General features: G+C 43.5%; 1 protein-coding gene across 3 annotated transcripts in view; it reads left to right on the forward strand.

Moving 5' to 3' along the window:
- Nucleotides 1-24,064, forward strand: part of LOC106593178 (A disintegrin and metalloproteinase with thrombospondin motifs 3) — a 132,716-nt gene that overhangs the window by 62,044 nt on the left and 46,608 nt on the right. For all 3 annotated transcript variants that reach the window (XM_045701095.1, XM_045701096.1, XM_045701094.1), the window contains exons 5-9: nucleotides 6,539-6,622; nucleotides 9,812-9,968; nucleotides 17,796-17,901; nucleotides 20,519-20,662; nucleotides 23,354-23,486. In XM_045701095.1, coding sequence (XP_045557051.1) covers nucleotides 6,539-6,622; nucleotides 9,812-9,968; nucleotides 17,796-17,901; nucleotides 20,519-20,662; nucleotides 23,354-23,486 — 624 coding nt within the window. The remainder of the gene's footprint in view (nucleotides 1-6,538; nucleotides 6,623-9,811; nucleotides 9,969-17,795; nucleotides 17,902-20,518; nucleotides 20,663-23,353; nucleotides 23,487-24,064) is intronic.

Raw genomic sequence — 24,064 nt, forward strand, 5'->3', positions numbered from 1 at the left:
TATATGTCCTCACCTGGGATGTGGACTCACAACCTCTTGGTTTACATCATCCCCATCTTCCTGCTAACCACCATGTCTGTCTGGTATCAGTTAATCTGACTATTCTCTCATCATTCATTTACTTATTTCAGCAATTTAAGGGTTTTCTGTGTTGTTGTCTAATTTAGGTGGGGCATATTACTCTGTTAAAATGGTACTTCTTAATTACTATAATGAATAAAATAGTTTTTCTGGAGTGTCCTTTTAACAGAGGTGAGATTTACTTTGAAGTGCAAAGTGTAGCAATACAGGTGAAATCAGTCATTGACACAGACATGGTGGAGACGCAGGAAGATTGGAATGCTGTGAACCAAGAGGTTCAAATCCCACAGAACAACATGTAGAATAACAATTACTGTATAAATGAACAGAGACTGTGTGAAATAAGTCAGTTGAAAACATTGTATATTAAAAGCACTGTTTGTGTCTAACTAGTTCTAGTGTTTTTGTTTTAGTTAAGATGCGCAAATAATACTTTTTGTTGAATGAACCTATGAGACAAGTAGAATAAACACATCATTTTATGTTCACTGAATTTCGGCCTTTCGTTTTTCTCCAGTTGGACCTACAGTAAATTTGGCCCAACTATATTTTTTTAGTTCAGGTAACACTTAGACCGAAAAGTTGAGTCAACTAAAAAAGGCTGTGGAACCAGTTAGTTAATAATAATGAGTTGAAACAACTTACAGTGCAGACTTGGTTTGACTTTTGATTGGACTTCCATGTTGGTTTGAAGCTCCTCCATTAAGTCTCCACACATTCCAGAGCATCATTATGGGACCATGTTGAAGTCATCAAAGCATCTCTAGGTCAGACTAGCTCAGCCATTGCATAATAACAGTGGTTTCATTTGGACGCGTGCCAATGTTTTAACAAGATATCGCACATGATTTCCTGTTGAATCACAACTCATAAGAATAGAGGGAGAACAACTCCACAGTCCCATGGCCAGGAAGGCCCAGCACCAGCATGACAAGCACTCACTGTGGACAGCAGCATCCCATTACCAGCCACCCACTGTCGATAGCAGCATCCCATTACCAGCCACCCACTGTGGATAGCAGCATCCCATTACCAGCCACTCACTGTCGACAGCAGCATCCCATTACCAGCCACCCACTGTCGACAGCAGCATCCCATTACCAGCCACCCACTGTCGATAGCAGCATCCCATTACCAGCCACCCACTGTCGATAGCAGCATCCCATTACCAGCCACCCACTGTGGATAGCAGCATCCCATTACCAGCCACCCACTGTGGACAGCAGCATCCCATTACCAGCCACCCACTGTGGATAGCAGCATCCCATTACCACCCACTCACTGTTGATAGCAGCTTCACATTACCAGCCACCCACTGTGGATAACAGCATCCCATTACCACCCACCCACTGTGGATAGCAGCATCCCATTACCAGCCACCCACTGTGGATAGCAGCATCCTATTACCAGCCACTCACTGTGGACAGCAGCATCCCATTACCAGCCACCCACTGTCGATAGCAGCATCCCATTACCAGCCACCCACTGTGGATAGCAGCATCCCATTACCAGCCACCCACTGTGGACAGCAGCATCCCATTACCAGCCACCCACTGTGGATAGCAGCATCCCATTACCACCCACTCACTGTTGATAGCAGCTTCACATTACCAGCCACCCACTGTGGATAACAGCATCCCATTACCACCCACCCACTGTGGATAGCAGCATCCCATTACCAGCCACCCACTGTGGATAGCAGCATCCTATTACCAGCCACTCACTGTGGACAGCAGCATCCCATTACCAGCCACCCACTGTCGATAGCAGCATCCCATTACCAGCCACCCACTGTGGATAGCAGCATCCCATTACCACCCACTCACTGTGGACAGCAGCATCCCATTACCAGCCACCCACTGTCGATAGCAGCATCCCATTACCAGCCACCCACTGTCGATAGCAGCATCCCATTACCAGCCACCCACTGTGGATAGCAGCATCCCATTACCAGCCACCCACTGTGGACAGCAGCATCCCATTACCAGCCACCCACTGTGGATAGCAGCATCCCATTACCACCCACTCACTGTTGATAGCAGCTTCACATTACCAGCCACCCACTGTGGATAACAGCATCCCATTACCACCCACCCACTGTGGACAGCAGCATCCCATTACCAGCCACCCACTGTGGATAGCAGCATCCCATTACCAGCCACCCACTGTCGATAGCAGCATCCCATTACCAGCCACTCACTGTGGACAGCAGCATCCCATTACCAGCCACCCACTGTGGATAGCAGCATCCCATTACCAGCCACCCACTGTGGATAGCAGCATCCCATTACCAGCCACCCACTCACTGTGGACAGCAGCATCCCATTACCAGCCACCCACTGTCGATAGCAGCATCCCATTACCAGCCACCCACTGTGGATAGCAGCATCCCATTACCAGCCACCCACTGTGGACAGCAGCATCCCATTACCAGCCACCCACTGTGGATAGCAGCATCCCATTACCACCCACTCACTGTTGATAGCAGCTTCACATTACCAGCCACCCACTGTGGATAACAGCATCCCATTACCACCCACCCACTGTGGATAGCAGCATCCCATTACCAGCCACCCACTGTGGATAGCAGCATCCTATTACCAGCCACTCACTGTGGACAGCAGCATCCCATTACCAGCCACCCACTGTCGATAGCAGCATCCCATTACCAGCCACCCACTGTGGATAGCAGCATCCCATTACCAGCCACCCACTGTGGACAGCAGCATCCCATTACCAGCCACCCACTGTGGATAGCAGCATCCCATTACCACCCACTCACTGTTGATAGCAGCTTCACATTACCAGCCACCCACTGTGGACAGCAGCATCCCATTACCAGCCACCCACTGTGGATAGCAGCATCCCATTACCACCCACTCACTGTTGATAGCAGCTTCACATTACCAGCCACCCACTGTGGATAACAGCATCCCATTACCACCCACCCACTGTGGATAGCAGCATCCCATTACCAGCCACCCACTGTGGATAGCAGCATCCTATTACCAGCCACTCACTGTGGACAGCAGCATCCCATTACCAGCCACCCACTGTGGATAGCAGCATCCCATTACCAGCCACCCACTGTGGATAGCAGCATCCCATTACCAGCCACCCACTGTGGACAGCAGCATCCCATTACCAGCCACCCACTGTGGATAGCAGCATACCATTACCACCCACTCACTGTGGATAGCAGCATCCCATTACCAGCCACCCACTGTGGACAGCAGCATCCCATTACCAGCCACCCACTGTGGATAGCAGCATCCCATTACCACCCACTCACTGTTGATAGCAGCTTCACATTACCAGCCACCCACTGTGGATAACAGCATCCCATTACCACCCACCCACTGTGGATAGCAGCATCCCATTACCAGCCACCCACTGTGGATAGCAGCATCCTATTACCAGCCACTCACTGTGGACAGCAGCATCCCATTACCAGCCACCCACTGTGGATAGCAGCATCCCATTACCAGCCACCCACTGTGGATAGCAGCATCCCATTACCAGCCACTCACTGTGGACAGCAGCATCCCATTACCAGCCACCCACTGTGGACAGCAGCATCCCATTACCAGCCACCCACTGTGGATAGCAGCATCACATTACCAGCCACCCACTGTGGATAGCAGCATCCTATTCCATGTATGCAAAACTAAACCATCAGAGAGCAGACAGACAGATGCGCACACACACGCACACGCACACACACACACACACACACACACACACACACACACACACACACACACACACATTCTCTCTGTAAAGGGGATTGCTTCCACTCCTGTGCTGTCGAGTGGAAGCACATTGGTGTGAACTATTGAGCCAAGTGGATCAGTATTCATTAGGGGTGTTTGTCCTGTCAGGTTCTATGTCAGATTATTACAGGTTATTGTTCAGTAGGGGTGTTTGTCCTGTCAGGTTCTATGTCAGATTATTACAGGTTATTGTTCAGTAGGGTGTTTGTCCTGTCAGGTTCTATGTCAGATTATTACAGGTTATTGTTCAGTAGGGTGTTTGTCCTGTCAGGTTCTATGTCAGATTATTACAGGTTATTGTTCAGTAGGGGTGTTTGTCCTGTCAGGTTCTATGTCAGATTATTACAGGTTATTGTTCAGTAGGGGTGTTTGTCCTGTCAGGTTCTATGTCAGATTATTACAGGTTATTGTTCAGTAGGGTGCTTGTCCTGTCAGGTTCTATGTCAGATTATTACAGGTTATTGTTCAGTAGGGGTGTTTATCCTGTCAGGTTCTATGTCAGATTATTACAGGTTATTGTTCAGTAGGGTGTTTATCCTGTCAGGTTCTATGTCAGATTATTACAGGTTATTATTCAGTAGAGGTGTTTGTCCTGTCAGGTTCTATGTCAGATTATTACAGGTTATTGTTCAGTAGGGGTGTTTGTCCTGTCAGGTTATATGTCAGATTATTACAGGTTATTATTCAGTAGGGGTGTTTGTCCTGTCAGGTTCTATGTCAGATTATTACAGGTTATTGTTCAGTAGGGTGTTTATCCTGTCAGGTTCTATGTCAGATTATTACAGGTTATTGTTCAGTAGGGTGCTTGTCCTGTCAGGTTCTATGTCAGATTATTACAGGTTATTGTTCAGTAGGGGTGTTTGTCCTGTCAGGTTCTATGTCAGATTATTACAGGTTATTGTTCAGTAGGGGTGTTTATCCTGTCAGGTTCTATGTCAGATTATTACAGGTTATTGTTCAGTAGGGGTGTTTATCCTGTCAGGTTCTATGTCAGATTATTACAGGTTATTATTCAGTAGAGGTGTTTGTCCTGTCAGGTTCTATGTCAGATTATTACAGGTTATTGTTCAGTAGGGTGCTTGTCCTGTCAGGTTCTATGTCAGATTATTACAGGTTATTGTTCAGTAGGGGTGTTTATCCTGTCAGGTTCTATGTCAGATTATTACAGGTTATTGTTCAGTATGGTGTTTATCCTGTCAGGTTCTATGTCAGATTATTACAGGTTATTGTTCAGTAGAGGTGTTTGTCCTGTCAGGTTCTATGTCAGATTATTACAGGTTATTGTTCAGTAGGGGTGCTTGTCCTGTCAGGTTCTATGTCAGATTATTACAGGTTATTGTTCAGTAGGGTGCTTGTCCTGTCAGGTTCTATGTCAGATTATTACAGGTTATTGTTCAGTATGGGTGTTTATCCTGTCAGGTTCTATGTCAGATTATTACAGGTTATTATTCAGTAGAGGTGTTTGTCCTGTCAGGTTCTATGTCAGATTATTACAGGTTATTGTTCAGTAGGGTGCTTGTCCTGTCAGGTTCTATGTCAGATTATTACAGGTTATTGTTCAGTAGAGGTGTTTGTCCTGTCAGGTTCTATGTCAGATTATTACAGGTTATTGTTCAGTAGGGTGCTTGTCCTGTCAAGTTTTGTGTCAGATTATTACAGGTTATTAGCATGATATTAGTATTAAAGGGGTAATCTGGGATTTAAACAAGAAGTGTACACCCACCACTTTTTTTGGGGTGAACAGCAGAGGGATGGCGCTGGAGAAATGCAACCACTCAAGTTCATAGACCGAGCTATGGATGCTAGTTAATGCTTGCTGTTAATGTTAAGAGAGAGTTTTTGATACAGGGTCGTTTTACTGTAGCAGCATAGATACCAGTTTGTACGTATAATAGAGATATTTAGTGAGAGAGACTTTGCGGTTCTGTTAACTTGCTCGTCCTACCTCTGGAAGGCTGGCCCTGGCTGGCTGTCTTATCCTTCTGGAGGGCCGGCCCTGGCTGGCTGGCTGTCTTATCCTTCTGGAGGGCCGGCCCTGGCTGGCTGGCTGTCTTATCCTTCTGGAGGGCCGGCCCTGGCTGGCTGGCTGTCTTATCCTTCTGGAGGGCCGGCCCTGGCTGGCTGGCTGTCTTATCCTTCTGGAGGGCCGGCCCTGGCTGGATGGCTGTCTTATCCTTCTGAAAGCTAAACAAACTACCAGCTGTGTTTTTGCCAGATGTGACGTGCTGTGTAGACTCTTTGATGTAGACTCTGTAGACTCTGATGTAGGCCTGTGTACGTCTGTGTACTATGAGCTATCATCACATCGCGTATTAAGAAGCACACTATGAGATGATGAATCTAGCATCAGAAGCAATCTCATATATCTCAATGGAACCCTATTCCCTGTATAGTGCACAACTTTTGACCAGGGCCCATGTTTGTTACCATTGGCGTGACAATGACCATAATAGTTGGCATGACAGCACAAACAGATCTGAGACCAGGCTATAGACTCCTTCACGCCTTAGTGCCTGTGGGGTGGAGCAAACCATGCACCACATTCCTAAGGTCTGTCCAATCTACCAACTCAGCGGAGGGCCTAATCACCCTCAACTCAGCAGGACCGGAAGCAAGGGCTTGGCTAAAGGAATTCACTAAATAAATAAATTAATGTTGTTTATCTCTCTGGCTGCTTCCCTTAGGTTGATGAGATCTACCACGATGAGTCCTTGGGAACCAACATCAACATCGTCCTCGTCCGCATGATCATGGTTGGGTACAGACAGGTAAGACTTCTCATCTTCCTGATCACGGTCAGGTACAGACAGGTAAGACTTCTCATCTTCCTGATCACGGTCAGGTACAGACAGGTAAGACTTCTCATCTTCCTGATCACGGTCAGGTACAGACAGGTAAGACTTCTCTTCTTCCTGATCACAGTCAGGTTCAGACAGGTAAGACTTCTCTTCTTCCTGATCACAGTCAGGTACAGACAGGTAAGAGTTTACATTACACCCGTCGCTCGCTCTGTCTCTCTCTCTCCTCTCCTTCTCTCTGTCTCTCTCGTCTCCTTCCCTCTGTCTGTCTCTCTCTCGTCTCCTTCCCTCTGTCTCTTTCTCTCTCTCTCCAGGGGCGATAAGGGGTGGCCATGGGAAATCAACTAATTGTGAAACAAATAGTGTTTAAATTGGCTGAAACTAGGATTCATTGTATTGACTAACTGTTTCAACTGTTCATTTGTATTTGCCCTAATTTATTCAAATCAATCAATTTGAAGTGATCCATCTTGATCCATCCAGACTCACATTAAGCATCTCCAATCCAAAATTAAATCTAGAATTGGCTTCCTATTTCACAAAGAAAGCATCCTTCACTCGTGCTGCCAAACATACCCTCGTAAAACTGACTATCCGTCCGATCCTTGACTTCGGCGATGTCATTTAAAAAATAGCCTCTACTCAACAAATTGGATGTAGTCTATCACAGTGCCATCCGTTTTGTCACCAAAGCCCCTTATACTACCCACCACTGCGACCTGTATGCTCTCGTTGGCTGGCCCTCGACCTCATATTCGTCGCCAAACCCACTGGCTCCAGGTCATCTATAAGTCTTTGCTAGGTAAAACCCTGCCTTATCTCAGCTCACTGGTCACCATAGCAGCATCCACCCGTAGCACGCGCTCCAGCAGGTATATCTCACTGGTCATCCCCAAAGCCAACTCCTCCTTTGGCTGCCTTTCCTTCCAGTTCTCTGCTGCCAAAGACTGGAACGAATTGCAAAAATCACTGAAGCTGGAGTCTTATATCTCCCTCTCTAACTTTAAGCATCAGCTGTCAGAGCAGTTTACTGAGCATTGCACCTGTACACAGCCCATCTGTAAATAGCCCACCCAACTACCTCATCCCTATATTGTTATTTATTTTTTTGCTTATTTGCACCCCAGTACCTCTACTTGCACATTCATCTTCTGCACATCTATCACTCCAGTGTTTAATTGTTAAATTGTAATTATTTCGCCACTATGGGCTATTTATTGCCTTACCTCCCTAATCTTACTACATTTGCACACACTGTATATAGATTTTTCTGTTGTGTTATTGACTGTACGTTTGTTTATCCCATGTGTAACTCTGTATTGTTTGTGTCGCACTGCTTTGCTTTATCTTGGCCAGGTCGCAGTTGTAAATGAGAACTTGTTCTCAACTGGCCTTCCTGGTTAAATAAAGGTGAAATAAAAAAAATACAAATATTCAAGTTAGATGTTCAGTGGTTCCTCCCATCTAAAGATTGTTTTCCCTCTAAGGGATTTTTGGCGAGTTGAAGCTAATTTACTGTATTTCTACACAGGGACATAAATAACATTCTACAACACCTGCCATAGCCTACAGAAATGAGCTATTAGCTCAGGGACTTAAATAACATGCTAGAACACCTGCCATAGCCAACAGAAATTAGCTATTAGCTCAGGGACTTAAATAACATTCTAGTACACCTGCCATAGCCTACAGAAAATAGCTATTAGCTCAGGGACTTAAATAACATTCTAGAACACCTGCCATAGCCTACAGAAATGAGCTATTAGATCAGGAACTTAAATAACATTCTATTTGTCAAAAATAACTAACTTAAATTGTTGCCAGCAGCACAATTATAGTCACTAACCTTTTAGATAAGGTTAGTGGGGCTCCCGAGTGGAGCAGCGGTCTAAGGCACTGCATCTCAGTGCTAGAGGCATCACTACAGACCCTGGTTCCATTCCAGGCTGTATCACAGCGGTCTAAGGCACTGCATCTCAGTGCTAGAGGCATCACTACAGACCCTGGTTCCATTCCAGGCTGTATCACAGCGGTCTACGACACTGCATCTCAGTGCTAGAGGCATCACTACAGACCCTGGTTCCATTCCAGGCTGTATCACAGCGGTCTAAGGCACTGCATCTCAGTGCTAGAGGCGTCACTACAGACCCTGGTTCCATTCCAGGCTGTATCACAGCGGTCTAAGGCACTGCATCTCAGTGCTAGAGGCGTCACTACAGACCCTGGTTCCATTCCAGGCTGTATCACAGCGGTCTAAGGCACTGCATCTCAGTGCTAGAGGCATCACTACAGACCCTGGTTCCATTCCAGGCTGTATCACAGCGATCTAAGGCACTGCATCTCAGTGCTAGAGGCATCACTACAGACCCTGGTTCCATTCCAGGCTGTATCACAGCGGTCTAAGGCACTGCATCTCAGTGCTAGAGGGGTCACTACAGACCCTAGATCGATTCTAGGCTGTATCATAACCGGCCATGATTGGGAGTCCCATAGGGCGGCGCACAATTGGCCCAGCGTTGTCTGGGTTTGGCCGGTGTAGGCTGTCATTGCATATAAGAATTTGTTCTTAACTGACTTGCCTAGTTAAATGAAGGTTAAATAAAAAATATATATATATTCTCCTCAAGCACAAGAACCCTCTTCAGGCTGTTGCTGTAAAACAATAAAGATGCCTCCAAAATGGTACTCCATTCCCTATGAAGTGTACTACTTTTCCTTATATAGTGTACTACTTTTGACCAGGGATGTTAGTACACCCTAGGTACAGTATGTTCTCAATAACTAATAATTACATTATGTTTTAGTCATTGAGCAGATACTCTTATCCAGGGCAACTAAAAATCAGTGCTTTCAACTCAAGTAGCTAAAACAAGCATGCTGATCCCTATCATTGCAGGTAAAACCATTTTGAAGTAGTCATCTATCTGCTGAATGAGCGCTAGTAAGATTAATAACAATGATTAAACACTGTGAGATGATCCTATCCAGCGGTTATGGTAGGCTGTTAGCTTGAGTGCCTGCTGTTTGGGGTATCATGCCAATTCTTTGTCGCTCATTGGCTTAACAATGACAGCAATGGAGTTGGCAAGAGCACAAACAGATCTGGGATCAGGCTCGTAGATTGCTTCTGAAATGAGAACGGTATTCTTCTTTCCTCAGTCCATCAGCCTGATCGAGCGTGGGAACCCGTCCCGTAGCCTGGAGCAGGTGTGTCGCTGGGCCAACACGCAGCAGCGCAGGGACCCCGATCATGCTGAGTACCATGACCATGCCATCTTCCTCACAAGGCAAGATTTTGGTCCCGCAGGTATGCAAGGTACTGTATTTCTCTCGATCGAGGCCTGTGCAGACTGATACGACAGATATCTCCTTCCATTCACAAGGGTTGGCTCCTTTCAAGGCTAGCTCAGGTAAGGTCTCTGGAAACTTGACAGAGTTGGGGTCAGTTTCAATTCCAAGTCCATTCCGGAAGTAAACTGAAATTCCAATTCCGGATTTTTTTCCCCCTTTTTGCTTTTCAATTGGAATTGGATTGTCAGTTTACTTCCGGAATTGTTTTAATAGTGATGGACTGGACCCCAACCATGCTGGGAACTTACAGGGAAGCAGGCAGCTGCTGCTATGGTCCAGAAATGGGGTCCATCCCAAGTGGCACCCTATTCCCTATATAGTGCACTACTTGTGACCAGAACCCAATGGGGCCCTGGCAAAAAGTAGTGCATAAAGGAAACAGGGAGCCATTTTGTGACGCTGACATGGTCCTGAGCATGTCTACAGCCTCCAGTGGTGACCTCACATAACACTGAGCACATCATTGAGTATTTTCCAACCCTTTGCTGACTGACTGGGCATTGGTGCCAACCTATGTTTCCAAAAATACCATCAGATCGACAAAATAATGATTTCTGGCATGTAGGGAAAAAACATGAAAATGCTCAGAAATGGTTTGATTTTTCCTTTTTCCAGTATTTATAGTTTCCAGGTAGTCTGTAAGTAACTTCTAATTTAAACAGAAATAGGAAATGTCCTCTCTGTGTTGTTTTACATAATACAACTCATCTAAGATCGTCTCTACCTGAATCAATGTGTACTGCAGTACTCCCACTCTGTCTATTTGTAAGACAAGTGAATGAAGATAGACATGTTGACTTTAATACGCATAGACTTGAAAGTATTATAGACTGTAAGTATTATAGCAACTATTTTCTCTCTGAGTAACCTCTATAGAGGGAACACTTCAAGTTCAAGGTTAAAGTGTTTATTATCTTGAAGGTATATTACTTAGTATTTGTTATAAAATGTACACATCCACATTACATTACATTACACATCCACATTACATTACACATCCACATTTACATGACAGTATGTATTTTGGAACAAGATCTGTACAGTTGTTTTGCATCACAACACCATTTCTTGAGACTTGGTCACTGCAACGCAAGGCTTTGAGAAACAAACCTCTTGCTTCCTGCTTTTGAAGTTCACTGTCACATATTGACTTTTGACTTTGGTTTAACTTTGAAGCACATGTCATGTTTAAAAACTTCAAACGTTACCGTAGCAGCTAGCGATGTTATGGCCATAACAGGCCCATCTCTAAGGCACCGTGGGATGGGTTGGGACTGGCCTCTTCAACTAGGGAACAACCTTCCAGGCTTAGGGGTAAACATCACACTCTGTTGCCAGAGTTTTATGATGACTTGGAGGATTTTACACCCAAATACAGACCACGAGACCTTAAAGGAAACTCCTATTTATAACGAGTCAGCAAAAATAACTACATGGAAACGGTCCAGAATCTATGTAACGCTTTATTTTAAACTTTAATATCTTAAATCTTAACATCTCAATGCAACTCTGATGAGATTAATGAGGGATGAAAATCATAAACTAAATCTGAAGATTTTGTTATTGAATGTATGTGATTGTCCTCTCACTGTATCAGTAACCACTGACAGGTATGTAGAATGTATGTGATTGTCCTCTCACTGTAGCAGTAACCACTGACAGGTATGTAGAATGTATGTGATTGTCCTCTCACTGTATCAGTAACCACTGACAGGTATGTTGAATGTATGTGATTGTCCTCTCACTGTAGCAGTAACCACTGACAGGTATGTAGAATGTATGTGATTGTCCTCTCACTGTAGCAGTAACCACTGACAGGTATGTAGAATGTATGTGATTGTCCTCTCACTGTATCAGTAACCACTGACAGGTATGTAGAATGTATGTGATTGTCCTCTCACTGTATCAGTAACCACTGACAGGTATGTAGAATGTATGTGATTGTCCTCTCACTGTATCAGTAACCACTGACAGGTATGTAGAATGTATGTGATTGTCCTCTCACTGTATCAGTAACCACTGACAGGTATGTAGAATGTATGTGATTGTCCTCTCACTGTAGCAGTAACCACTGACAGGTATGTAGAATGTATGTGATTGTCCTCTCACTGTATCAGTAACCACTGACAGGTATGTAGAATGTATGTGATTGTCCTCTCACTGTATCAGTAACCACTGACAGGTATGTAGAATGTATGTGATTGTCCTCTCACTGTATCAATAACCACTGACAGGTATGTTGAATGTATGTGATTGTCCTCTCACTGTATCAGTAACCACTGACAGGTATGTTGAGTGATTTATCTATAGGATCTGTGTCATTTATGATACTATATACTGTATCTCCCGAGTGGCACAGCGGTCTAAGGCACTGCATCTCAGTGCTTAAGGCGGCACTACAGACACCCTGGTTCGAATCCAGGCTGTATCACAACCGGCCGTGATTGGGAGTCCCGTAGGGCGGCGCACAATTGGCCCAGCGTCGTCCGGTGTAGGCCGTCATTGTAAATAAGAATTTGTTCTTAACTGACTTGCCTAATTAAATAAATAAAAATATCTAAATTACTGACTCATATCATTCATGGAATATATAGGTGTGATTTATACTGAACAAAAATATACACGCAACATGTAAAGTGTTGGACCCATGTTTCATGAGCTGAAATAAAAGATCCCAGAAATGTTCCATACGCACAAAAAAATGTATTTCTCACAAATGTTGTGCATAAATTTGTTTACATCCCTGTTAGTGAGCATTTCTCCGTTGATAAGATAATTCATCCACCTGACAGGTGTGGCATATCAAGAAGCTGATAAAACAGCATGATCATTACACAGGTGCACCTTGTGCTGGGGACAATAAAAGGCCACTCTAAAACACAATGCCACAAATGTAGGAGCGTACAATGGGTATGCTGACTACATGAATGTCCACCAGAGCTGTTGCAAGAGAACGTAATGTTAATTTCTCTACCATAAGCCGCCTCCAATGTTGTTTTAGAGAATTACGTCCAACCGGCCTCACAACCGCAGAGCACGTGTAACCACGGCAGCCCAGGACCTCCACATCAGGCTTCTTCACCTGTGGGATTGTCTGAAACCGAATAATTTCTGCACAAACTGTCAGAAACCGTCTCAGGGAAGCTCAACTGCGTGCTTGTTGTCCTCACCAGGGTCTTGACCTGATTGCAGTGGTCAAAAGCTCACCTTTAATGGCCGCTGGCACGCTGGAGAAGTGTGCTCTTCATGGATGAATCCCGGTTTCAACTGTACCGGGTAGATGGCAGACAGTGTGTATGGCATCGTGTGGGCAAGCAGTTTGCTGATGTCAACGTTGTGAACAGAGTGCCCCACGGTGGCGATGGGGTTATGGTATAGGCTGCGGACAATGAACACAATTGCATTTTATCAATGGCAATTTGAATGCACAGAGATAACGTGACGAGTTCCTGAGGCCCATTGTCGTGCCATTTATCCGCCACCATCACCTCATGTTTCAGCATGATAAAGCACAGCCTCATGTCACAAGGATTTGTAAACAATTCCTGGAAGCTGAAAATGTCCCAGTTCTTCCACAGCCTGCATACTCACCAGACATGCCACCCACTGAGCATGTTTGAGATGTTCTGGGTTGACGTGAAAATTTTTACATTTTAGTCATTTAGCAGACACTCTTATCCAGAGCGACTTACAGTAGTGAATGCATACATTTCATACATTTTTTATTTTTAATTATTATTATTTTTTCTGTACTGGTCCCCCGTGGGAATCAAACCCACAACCCTGGCGTTGCAAACACCATGCTCTACCAACTGAGCCACACGGGACCACTGGTGAATGACAGCGTGTTCCAGTTCCCGCCAATATCCAGCAACTTCGCACGGCCATTGAAGAGGAGTGGGACAACATTCCACAGCCCAAACTCAACAGCCTGATCAACTCTATGCGGAGGAGATGTATATGTATTTCCAGTCATGTGAAATCCATAGATTAGGGCTTAATGAATGTATTTCCAATGACAGATCTCCTTATATGAACTGTAACCCAGTAAAATCTTTGAAATTGTTGCATGTTGCGTTTATATTTTTGTTCAGTGTATAACTATAACTACTGTTCTATAGCTACTGTACTATAGCTACTATACCATAGCTACTGTACTATAGCTTCTGCACTATAGCTAATGTACTATAGCTACTGTACCATAGCTACTGTACCTACTGCAACTTTTTCTCATACTCTTCCATGCCAAGCTCACCATGGCTTTTTAATGGGAATGTATATAGTCTACATTCTCTTGAATATCTTTTATCTGTCTTCAGATAAAGGGCTTAGCTAGCGCATCTCCATTGCTTTTATGTTGTGCCATTTTGCTTGCAGCATTTAAATAGGTGATGAGCAACTAAACTTTCATGGAAGAATAAACACCATCCATCATTCTAACTAAATCTAACTAAGCTATTCCAACTAAGTCTAACTAAGTCTAACTAAGCCATTCTAACTAAGTAGAACTAAGTCTAACTAAGCCATTCTAACTAAGTAGAACTAAGTCTAACTAAGCCATTCTAACTAAGTACAACTAAGCCTAACTAAGCCATTCTAACTAAGTCTAACAACTAAGCCATTCTAACAAAGTAAAACTAAGTACAACTAAGTCTAACTAAACCATTCTAACTAAGTAGAACTAAGCCAGTCTAACTAAGTAGACTAAGTCTAACTAAACCATTCTAACTAAGTAGAACTAAGTCTAAGTCTAACTAAGCCATTCTAACTAAGTCTAAGTCTAACTAAGCCATTCTAAGTACAACCAAGTCTAACTAAGCCATTCTAACTAAGTACAACTAAGTCTAACTAAGCCAGTCTAAATAAGCCATTCTAACTAAGTAGAACTAAGTCTAACTAAGCCATTCTAACTAAGTATAACTAAGTCTAACTAAGTCTGGGTTCTAGCTAATCACCACAGAGCAAGAGTCCCAAATGGTACCCCATTCACTATGTAGTGCACTACTTTGGACCAGGACCAATAGAGCTCTTGTCAAAAAAGTAGTCCTCTATATAGGGAATAGATTGGCATTTGGGACATGGCCAACTGAAGCAGCCCTGATCATCAATATCTGTCTGTATCTGCATTTGCTGCTTTTTACCTGCATGCCAAAGGTCTTCACATGGTCAGAGAGCATGATCATTTGTTTGAACAACAAACCCCAAACATTTTTGCATTTGAACCAAACAAAACGCTTAGCTAATCTGGATCGCTGCACATCTCTTGATCGAGTATAGTAGTTATATATAGTATAGTAGTTAGTATATAGTGTATAGTAGTTAGTATGTAGTATAGAAGTTATATATAGTATATAGTTATATATAGTTAGTATATTGTATATAGTAGTTAGTATGTAGTATAGTAGTTATATATAGTATAGTAGTTATATATAGTATAGTAGTTATATATAGTGTATAGTAGTTAGTATGTAGTATAGTAGTTATATATATAGTATTGCCTTCCATGTGGCTCAGTTGGTAGAGCATGGTGTTTGCAACGCCAGGGTTGTGGGTTCGATTCCCACGGGGGGCCAGTACAAAAAAATGCATGAAATGAAATGTATATATATATATATATAATATAGTAGTAGTATAGTAGTTATATATAGTATAGTAGTTATATATAGTGTATACTATGTAGTATAGTAGTTATATATAGTGTATAGTAGTTGTGTGTGTATATATATATGTATAGTAGTTATATATAGTATATAATATAGTAGTTATATATAGTGTATAGTTGTTTTATATATAGTATACAGTATAGCACTTATGTATAGTATATAGTATAGTACTTATGTATAGTAGTTATATATACTATATAGTATAGTAGTTATATTCATGTGTCCTTTGTGCTTTGTGTTTAAATATGTGTCATTACTGTATTGTTGGGTTATATTATACGGTTGTGTTTGGTTTTAACAAGCTTGTGTTGGTCTGTCTGTGCTGGGTTTAACAAAATGCTTTCAAGCTTACTGTTTATTTTAGTACATAGAGGAGGAATTTCGACACGAGCAAGTACACAGACAAAATCTTCAGGCCTTTCTCAAAGTTTGACAGTTTTTCAATTTTGTCGTAGCATCATTTCCTGCCTTTGGGCATTTCCTGATTATTGACACAGTATATTTTTAAAGGGTATTTTATTCATCTGTTCAGCAGCACGTATCAGCCTACGACAGAGACACGTACTTACTGCTATCAACAACAAACTGCTCATTGGACACAAATCACAACATCTACTATGAAAATTAACACAGACTATAAAGCAAGTCTTCTTCATGTGCATCTGTCCCAGATGGCACACTATTCCCTATGATGTGCACTATGGTCCCTGGTCAAAAGTAGTGTACTATATAGGGAACAGGGTGCCATTTGGGATTTAGCCACACATGAAGACGACATGCTTTATATACAGTAATCTGTGTTCATTTTCATATTAGTTGTTCTGATTTGTGTCCAAATAGTAGTTTTTTGTTAATGTCAGTATGTATATGTCAGACACTATAATTATAATAGCATTGGCTCTTTTGGGATAATTCATCATTTTCTCCTATGTAAAAAAAAACACTTAGAGCTGAAGTCAATCAAACATCCTGTATTAGCAGCAATGTTTACGCAGTAGCTTTGTTTACACAACTACTAGCTGTAAAAATGTGCGCGCATTCTGAGAATTCTGACAGCTAGAAGTACCTACCAGTGTCAGGAGACCATACGTACTGTTTCTCATCTACACAAAACTATTGCAAAATGCAATAGGTACTTTATATGCCTCTTGACAGGTTGTCGTTGCAAATAGGAATGTGTTCTTAATTGGCCTCCCTGTAGATGAAGATGACCACTGACCAAGATATGAATGTATGATGAATGTATGATTAATGTATGATTTACTAGATCAATTGGTATTGAAGACGTCTGTCGGGAGACATCTAAAAGCAGGCCGACCTAGTCTCACCTTTATCGAACCTGTCACGCTTGTCGTCGGTTAAAGAGGACCAAAACGCAGCAGGCTTGCGATTGTTCATTTTGAACATTTAATTAAATCAAAACAAACACAAAAACAACAAACAAGAGAACGAACGATCTATTGACAGTCTGCAAGGCACAAGGCTAACACAGAACAATCACCCACAAATAACAAACACACCCTAATATATGGGACTCTCAGTCAAAGGCAAATAGACAACACCTGCCTTCAACTGAGAGTCCCAACCCCAATTAACCAAACATAGAAACAGACACACTAGACTAAACATAGAATACATGAAAACCAAACAGTGCCCAAAAACCCCGGAATACTTAAATCAAATGCCCCTTCAACAAACACACCACCCCGAACCACATAAAACGAATACCCTCTGCCACGTCCTGACCAAACTACAATACCAATTAACCTTATACTGGCCAGGACGTGACAGAACCTCACCACATCATCATAACCAGGGTTTGAGCAGAGCCTTAGAGAGGCATATGTACCAGACCTGGGTTCAAGTAATATTTGTTTTTAATTGTAATACTTTAAACACCACGTTTAGTCTGCCTGGAGTGCCAGGGGGGCGGGGTTTTGCGCTTATGCAACTATTCCATTGGTTCCATAGCGCCAGGCAAGCTCAATCAAGCCCAGCTGAAGTATTTCAAATGATTTCAAGTAGTATTTGAACCCAGGTGTGATGTAACAGCTATACAACCCTTCATCTCTGCGTATGCCTGCCTAGCGGGTTTGTTATCAGTGCTGTGTGTGATCTGTGTTGCCTAGGTTACGCCCCGGTGACAGGCATGTGCCACCCTCTGAGGAGCTGCACTCTGAACCACGAGGACGGATTCTCCTCGGCCTTCGTGGTGGCGCACGAGACTGGACATGTGTAAGTCATCGCAGCACACAGGCTGCGTCCCAAATGGCGCCCTCCTCCCTGTTGTTCACTACTGTTGACCAGAGTCCTACGGGACCTATGAGCCCCATAGCTTGAAGAAACTAAAGGGGCACAAGCAAAGAGCTGCGTGTGTGGGTTTCTCTGCACTGCAAAGGAAATAGGCTGCCATTGGGAACAGAGTCATGGACACAGCTGGAAAACACAGAACTAAGACACACTCCAGATGGGGGTCGATTCCATTTCAAGTCGGTCAATTCAGGAAGTAAATTGTAATTCTAGTTATTTTCTTTCAAGTTTATCATTGAATAATTAACCTGCAACAAGTATGTGTGACTGCTTTTCCAATTATACATTGAGTGAATTACACATTACATTAGAGCTGCTGCTCTACTTAGTCTAGCCAGGACCATTACATTAGAGCTGCTGCTCTACTTAGTCTAGCCAGGACCACTACATTAGACCTGCTGCTCCACTTAGTCTAGCCAGGACCATTACATTAGAGCTGCTGGTCCACTTAGTCTAGCCAGGACCAATACATTAGACCTGCTGCTCTATAGAGTCTAGCCAGGACAATTACATAAGAGCTGCTGCTCTACTTAGTCTAGCCAGGACCATTACATTAGACCTGCTGCTCTATAGAGTCTAGCCAGGACCATTACATAAGAGCTGCTGCTCTACTTAGTCTAACCAGGACCATTACATAAGAGCTGCTGCTCTACTTAGTCTAGCCAGGACCATTACATAAGAGCTGCTGCTCTACTTAGTCTAGCCAGGACCATTACATTAGAGCTGCTGCTCTATAGAGTCTAGCCAGGCCCATTACATAAGAGCTGCTGCTCTACTTAGTCTAGCCAGAACCATTACATTAGAGCTGCTGCTGTATAGAGTCTAGCCAGGACCATTACATAAGAGCTGCTGCTCTACTTAGTCTAACCAGGACCATTACATAAGAGCTGCTGCTCCACTTAGTCTAGCCAGGACCATTACATAAGAGCTGCTGCTCCACTTAGTCTAGCCAGGATCATTACATAAGAGCTGCTGCTCTACTTAGTCTAGCCAGGACCATTACATTAGAGCTGCTGCTCTATAGAGTCTAGCCAGGCCCATTACATAAGAGCTGCTGCTCTACTTAGTCTAGCCAGAACCATTACATTAGAGCTGCTGCTGTATAGAGTCTAGCCAGGACCATTACATAAGAGCTGCTGCTCTACTTAGTCTAGCCAGGACCATTACATAAGAGCTGCTGCTCCACTTAGTCTAGCCAGGATCATTACATTAGAGCTGCTGCTCTACTTAGTCTAGCCAGGACCATTACATAAGAGCTGCTGCTCCACTTAGTCTAGCCAAGACCATTACATAAGAGCTGCTGCTCCACTTAGTCTAGCCAGGACCATTACATTAGAGCTGCTGCTCCGCTTGGTCTAGCCAGGACCATTACATTAGAGCTGCTGCTCTACTTAGTCTAGCCAGGACCATTACATTAGAGCTGTTGCTCTATAGAGTTTAGCTAGGCCCATTACATAAGAGCTGCTGCTCTACTTAGTCTAGCCAGAACCATTACATTAGAGCTGCTGCTGTATAGAGTCTAGCCAGGACCATTACATAAGAGCTGCTGCTCTACTTAGTCTAGCCAGGATCATTACATAAGAGCTGCTGCTCCACTTAGTCTAGCCAGGACCATTACATAAGAGCTGCTGCTCCACTTAGTCTAGCCAGGACCATTACATAAGAACTGCTGCTCTACTTAGTCTAGCCAGGACCATTACATAAGAGCTGCTGCTCCACTTAGTCTAGCCAGGATCATTACATTAGAGCTGCTGCTGTATAGAGTCTAGCCAGGACCATTACATAAGAGCTGCTGCTCTACTTAGTCTAGCCAGGATCATTACATAAGAGCCGCTGCTCCACTTAGTCTAGCCAGGACCATTACATAAGAGCTGCTGCTCCACTTAGTCTAGCCAGGACCATTACATTAGAGCTGCTGCTCTACTTAGTCTAGCCAGGACCATTACATAAGAGCTGCTGCTCCACTTAGTCTAGCCAGGATCATTACATTAGAGCTGCTGCTCCACTTAGTCTAGCCAGGACCATTACATAAGAGCTGCTGCTCCACTTAGTCTAGCCAAGACCATTACATAAGAGCTGCTGCTCCACTAGAGTCTAGCCAGGACCATTACATAAGAGCTGCTGCTCTACTTAGTCTAGCCAGGACCATTACATTAGAGCTGTTGCTCTATAGAGTCTAGCCAGGACCATTACATTAGAGCTGTTGCTCTATAGAGTCTAGCCAGGACCATTACATTAGAGCTGTTGCTCTATAGATTCTAGCCAGGACCATTACATAAGAGCTGCTGCTCTACTTAGTCTAGCCAGGACCATTGCATAATTATAAGAAGTATCTTAAGTGTTCCTAAGCACAGAGAATTTGTCTACTTACTAAACCGCACCGTATTCACTATACAGTGCGTTACTTTTGATCTGAGGCCTATGGGCCCTAGTCAACAGTAGTGGCCTATATAGGGAATAGAGTGCCATTTGAGACGCAGGCTTTGTGTTTGAGCGTAATAGTGTGTTTTGCTCATCAATAACTCAGGTACCATTTCAACAGGTTAGGTATGGAACATGACGGACAGGGGAATCGTTGTTCTGACGAGACCAGTATGGGGAGTATCATGGCACCGCTGGTCCAAGCAGCCTTCCATCGCTACCACTGGTCACGCTGCAGTAAACAGGAACTGAACCGATACATCCAGTAAGTGCAGCCTTCACCATACCACTGACTAGGGTTCTGACAACTTTCCCAGAATTCACAGCTTTTCCAGGAATCCTGGTCACTGACATAACACTGACATCACTGACATGTATCACTGACATATATCACTGACCTATCATAGACATATATCACTGACCTATCACTGACCTATATCACTGACCTATCAGAGACATGTATCACTGACCTATATCACTGACCTATCAGAGACATGTATCACTGACCTATATCACTGAATTATATCACTGACCTATCAGAGACATGTATCACTGACCTATATCACTGACCTATCAGAGACATGTATCACTGACCTATATCACTGAACTATATCACTGACCTATATCACTGACCTATCAGAGACATATATCACTGACCTATATCACTGAACTATATCACTGACCTATCAGAGACATATATCACTGACCTATATCACTGAACTATATCACTGACCTATCAGAGACATATATCACTGACCTATATCACTGACCTATCATAGACATATATCACTGACCTATATCACTGACCTATCAGAGACATATATCACTGAACTATATCACTGACCTATCAGAGACATATATCACTGACCTATCATAGACATATATCACTGACCTATATCACTGACCTATATCACTGACCTATCAGAGACATGTATCACTGACCTATATCACTGACCTATCAGAGACATATATCACTGACCTATATCACTGACCTATATCACTGACCTATATCACTGAACTATATCACTGAACTATATCACTGACCTATCAGAGACATTTATCACTGACCTATATCACTGACCTATATCACTGACCTATCAGAGACATGTATCACTGACCTATCAGAGACATGTATCACTGACCTATATCACTGACCTATATCACTGACCTATCAGAGACATATATCACTGACCTATATCACTGACCTATATCACTGACCTATCAGAGACATATATCACTGACCTATATCACTGACCTATCAGAGACATATATCACTGACCTATATCACTGACCTATCACTGACCTATCAGAGACATATATCACTGACCTATATCACTGACCTATCAGAGACATATATCACTGACCTATATCACTGACCTATCAGAGACATGTATCACTGACCTATCAGAGACATATATCACTGACCTATCAGAGACATGTATCACTGACCTATATCACTGACCTATCAGAGACATATATCACTGACCTATCAGAGACATATATCACTGACCTATATCACTGACCTTTCAGAGACATATATCACTGACCTATCAGAGACATGTATCACTGACCTATATCAGGTCAACAGTGAAGAGGCGACTCCGGGATGCTGGTCTTCTAGGCAGAGTTCCTCTGTCCAGTGTCTGTGTTCTTTTGCCCGTCTTAATCTTTTCTTTTTATTGGCCAGTCTGAGATATGGCTTTTTCTTTGCAACTCTGCCTAGAAGGCCAGCATCTCGGAGTCGCCTCTTCACTGTTGACGTTGAGACTGGTGTTTTGCGGGTACTATTTAATGAAGCTGCCAGTTGAGGACTTGTGAGGCGTCTGTTTCTCAAACTAGACACTCTGATGTACTTGTCCTCTTCCTCAGTTGTGCACTGGGGCCTCCCACTCCTCTTTCTATTCTGGTTAGAGACAGTTTGCGCTGTTCTGTGAAGGGAGTAGTGCACAGCGTTGTACGAGATCTTCAGTTTCTTGGCAATTTCTCGCATGGAATAGCCTTCATTTCTCAGAACAAGAATAGACTGACGAGTTTCAGAAAAAAGTAATTTGTTTCTGGCCAGTTTGAGCATGTAATCGAACCCACAAATGCTGATGCTTCAGATACTCAACTAGTCTAAAGGCCTGTTTTATTGCTTCTTTAATCAGAACAGTTTTCATCTGTGCTAACATAATTGCAAAAGGGTTTTCTAATGATCAATTAGCCTTTTTAAATGATAAACTTGGATTAGCTAACACAACGTGCCATTGGAACACAGGAGTGATGGTTGCTGATAATGGGTCTCTGTACGCCTATGTAGATATTCCATAACAATTCAGCCGTTTCCAGCTACAGTAGTCATTTACAACATTAACAATGTCAACACTGTATTTCTGATCAATTTATCAGCTCTTATGACTGTCTCTGTTCTGATGTGTTTTATCCTCCTCCAGCTCTTATGACTGTCTCTGTTCTGATGTGTTTTATCCTCCTCCAGCTCTTATGACTGTCTCTGTTCTGATGTGTTTTATCCTCCTCCAGCTCTTATGACTGTCTCTGTTCTGATGTGTTTTATCCTCCTCCAGCTCTTATGACTGTCTCTGTTCTGATGTGTTTTATCCTCCTCCAGCTCTTATGACTGTCTCTGTTCTGATGTGTTTTATCCTCCTCCAGCTCTTATGACTGTCTCTGTTCTGATGTGTTTTATCCCTCCAGCTCTTATGACTGTCTCTGTTCTGATGTGTTTTATCCTCCTCCAGCTCTTATGACTGTCTCTGTTCTGATGTGTTTTATCCCTCCAGCTCTTATGACTGTCTCTGTTCTGATGTGTTTTATCCTCCTCCAGCTCTTATGACTGTCTCTGTTCTGATGTGTTTTATCCTCCTCCAGCTCTTATGACTGTCTCTGTTCTGATGTGTTTTATCCTCCTCCAGCTCTTATGACTGTCTCTGTTCTGATGTGTTTTATCCTCCTCCAGCTCTTATGACTGTCTCCTGGACAACCCTTTTGAACACAAGTGGCCCAAGCTTCCTGAGCTACCTGGGATTAACTACTCCATGGACGAGCAGTGTCGTTTTGATTTCGGCGTGGGCTACAAGATGTGCACCGCTGTAAGTCCACTCCACTAGCTAGCTAGACCCCTGAGATCTGAGAATAACAACTTTGGCCGTTGGTGACGGGGCAGCCTGTCAATGAGTGTCCCAAATGGCACCCTATTCCATATATAGTGCACTGTTTTTTTACCAGGGCCCATCGGGAATAGCTTGCCATTTGGGACGCAGATTCAGGACTGCATGGGGCTCTCAGTACCACTCAGGACTTTGATCTTCTGAGAATGGGATTCAAATATTCCAAAGGTTAGTTTTGGAGCAGGGTTGGTCCTGCGTTCTCCTTGTTATCCCCCTGGTCCATAGGCTTAGATAGAGTGGGCTGCTTTTTGCTGGGTCCTACTTTCCCTGTTTGAGATTGCAGAGGGGCCATGACTTCTGGGAAGAGACTAGGTGACCCGTAGTCTGGTCACAGAAATGCACTAACTACCTCTCATCTCTCTCTCTGACTACCTCTTCCCTACTCTCTCCTCTTTTCTCTGACATCCTCTTTCTTAACACTCTCTCTCTCTGTCTCTCTCCTCTGTCTCTCTGTCTCTTTGTCTCTCTCTCTCTGTCTCTCTGTCTCTCTGTCTCTGTGT

The sequence above is a fragment of the Salmo salar genome, chromosome ssa18 (assembly GCF_905237065.1).
Source record: "Salmo salar chromosome ssa18, Ssal_v3.1, whole genome shotgun sequence".
NCBI classification, from domain to species: domain Eukaryota; kingdom Metazoa; phylum Chordata; class Actinopteri; order Salmoniformes; family Salmonidae; genus Salmo; species Salmo salar.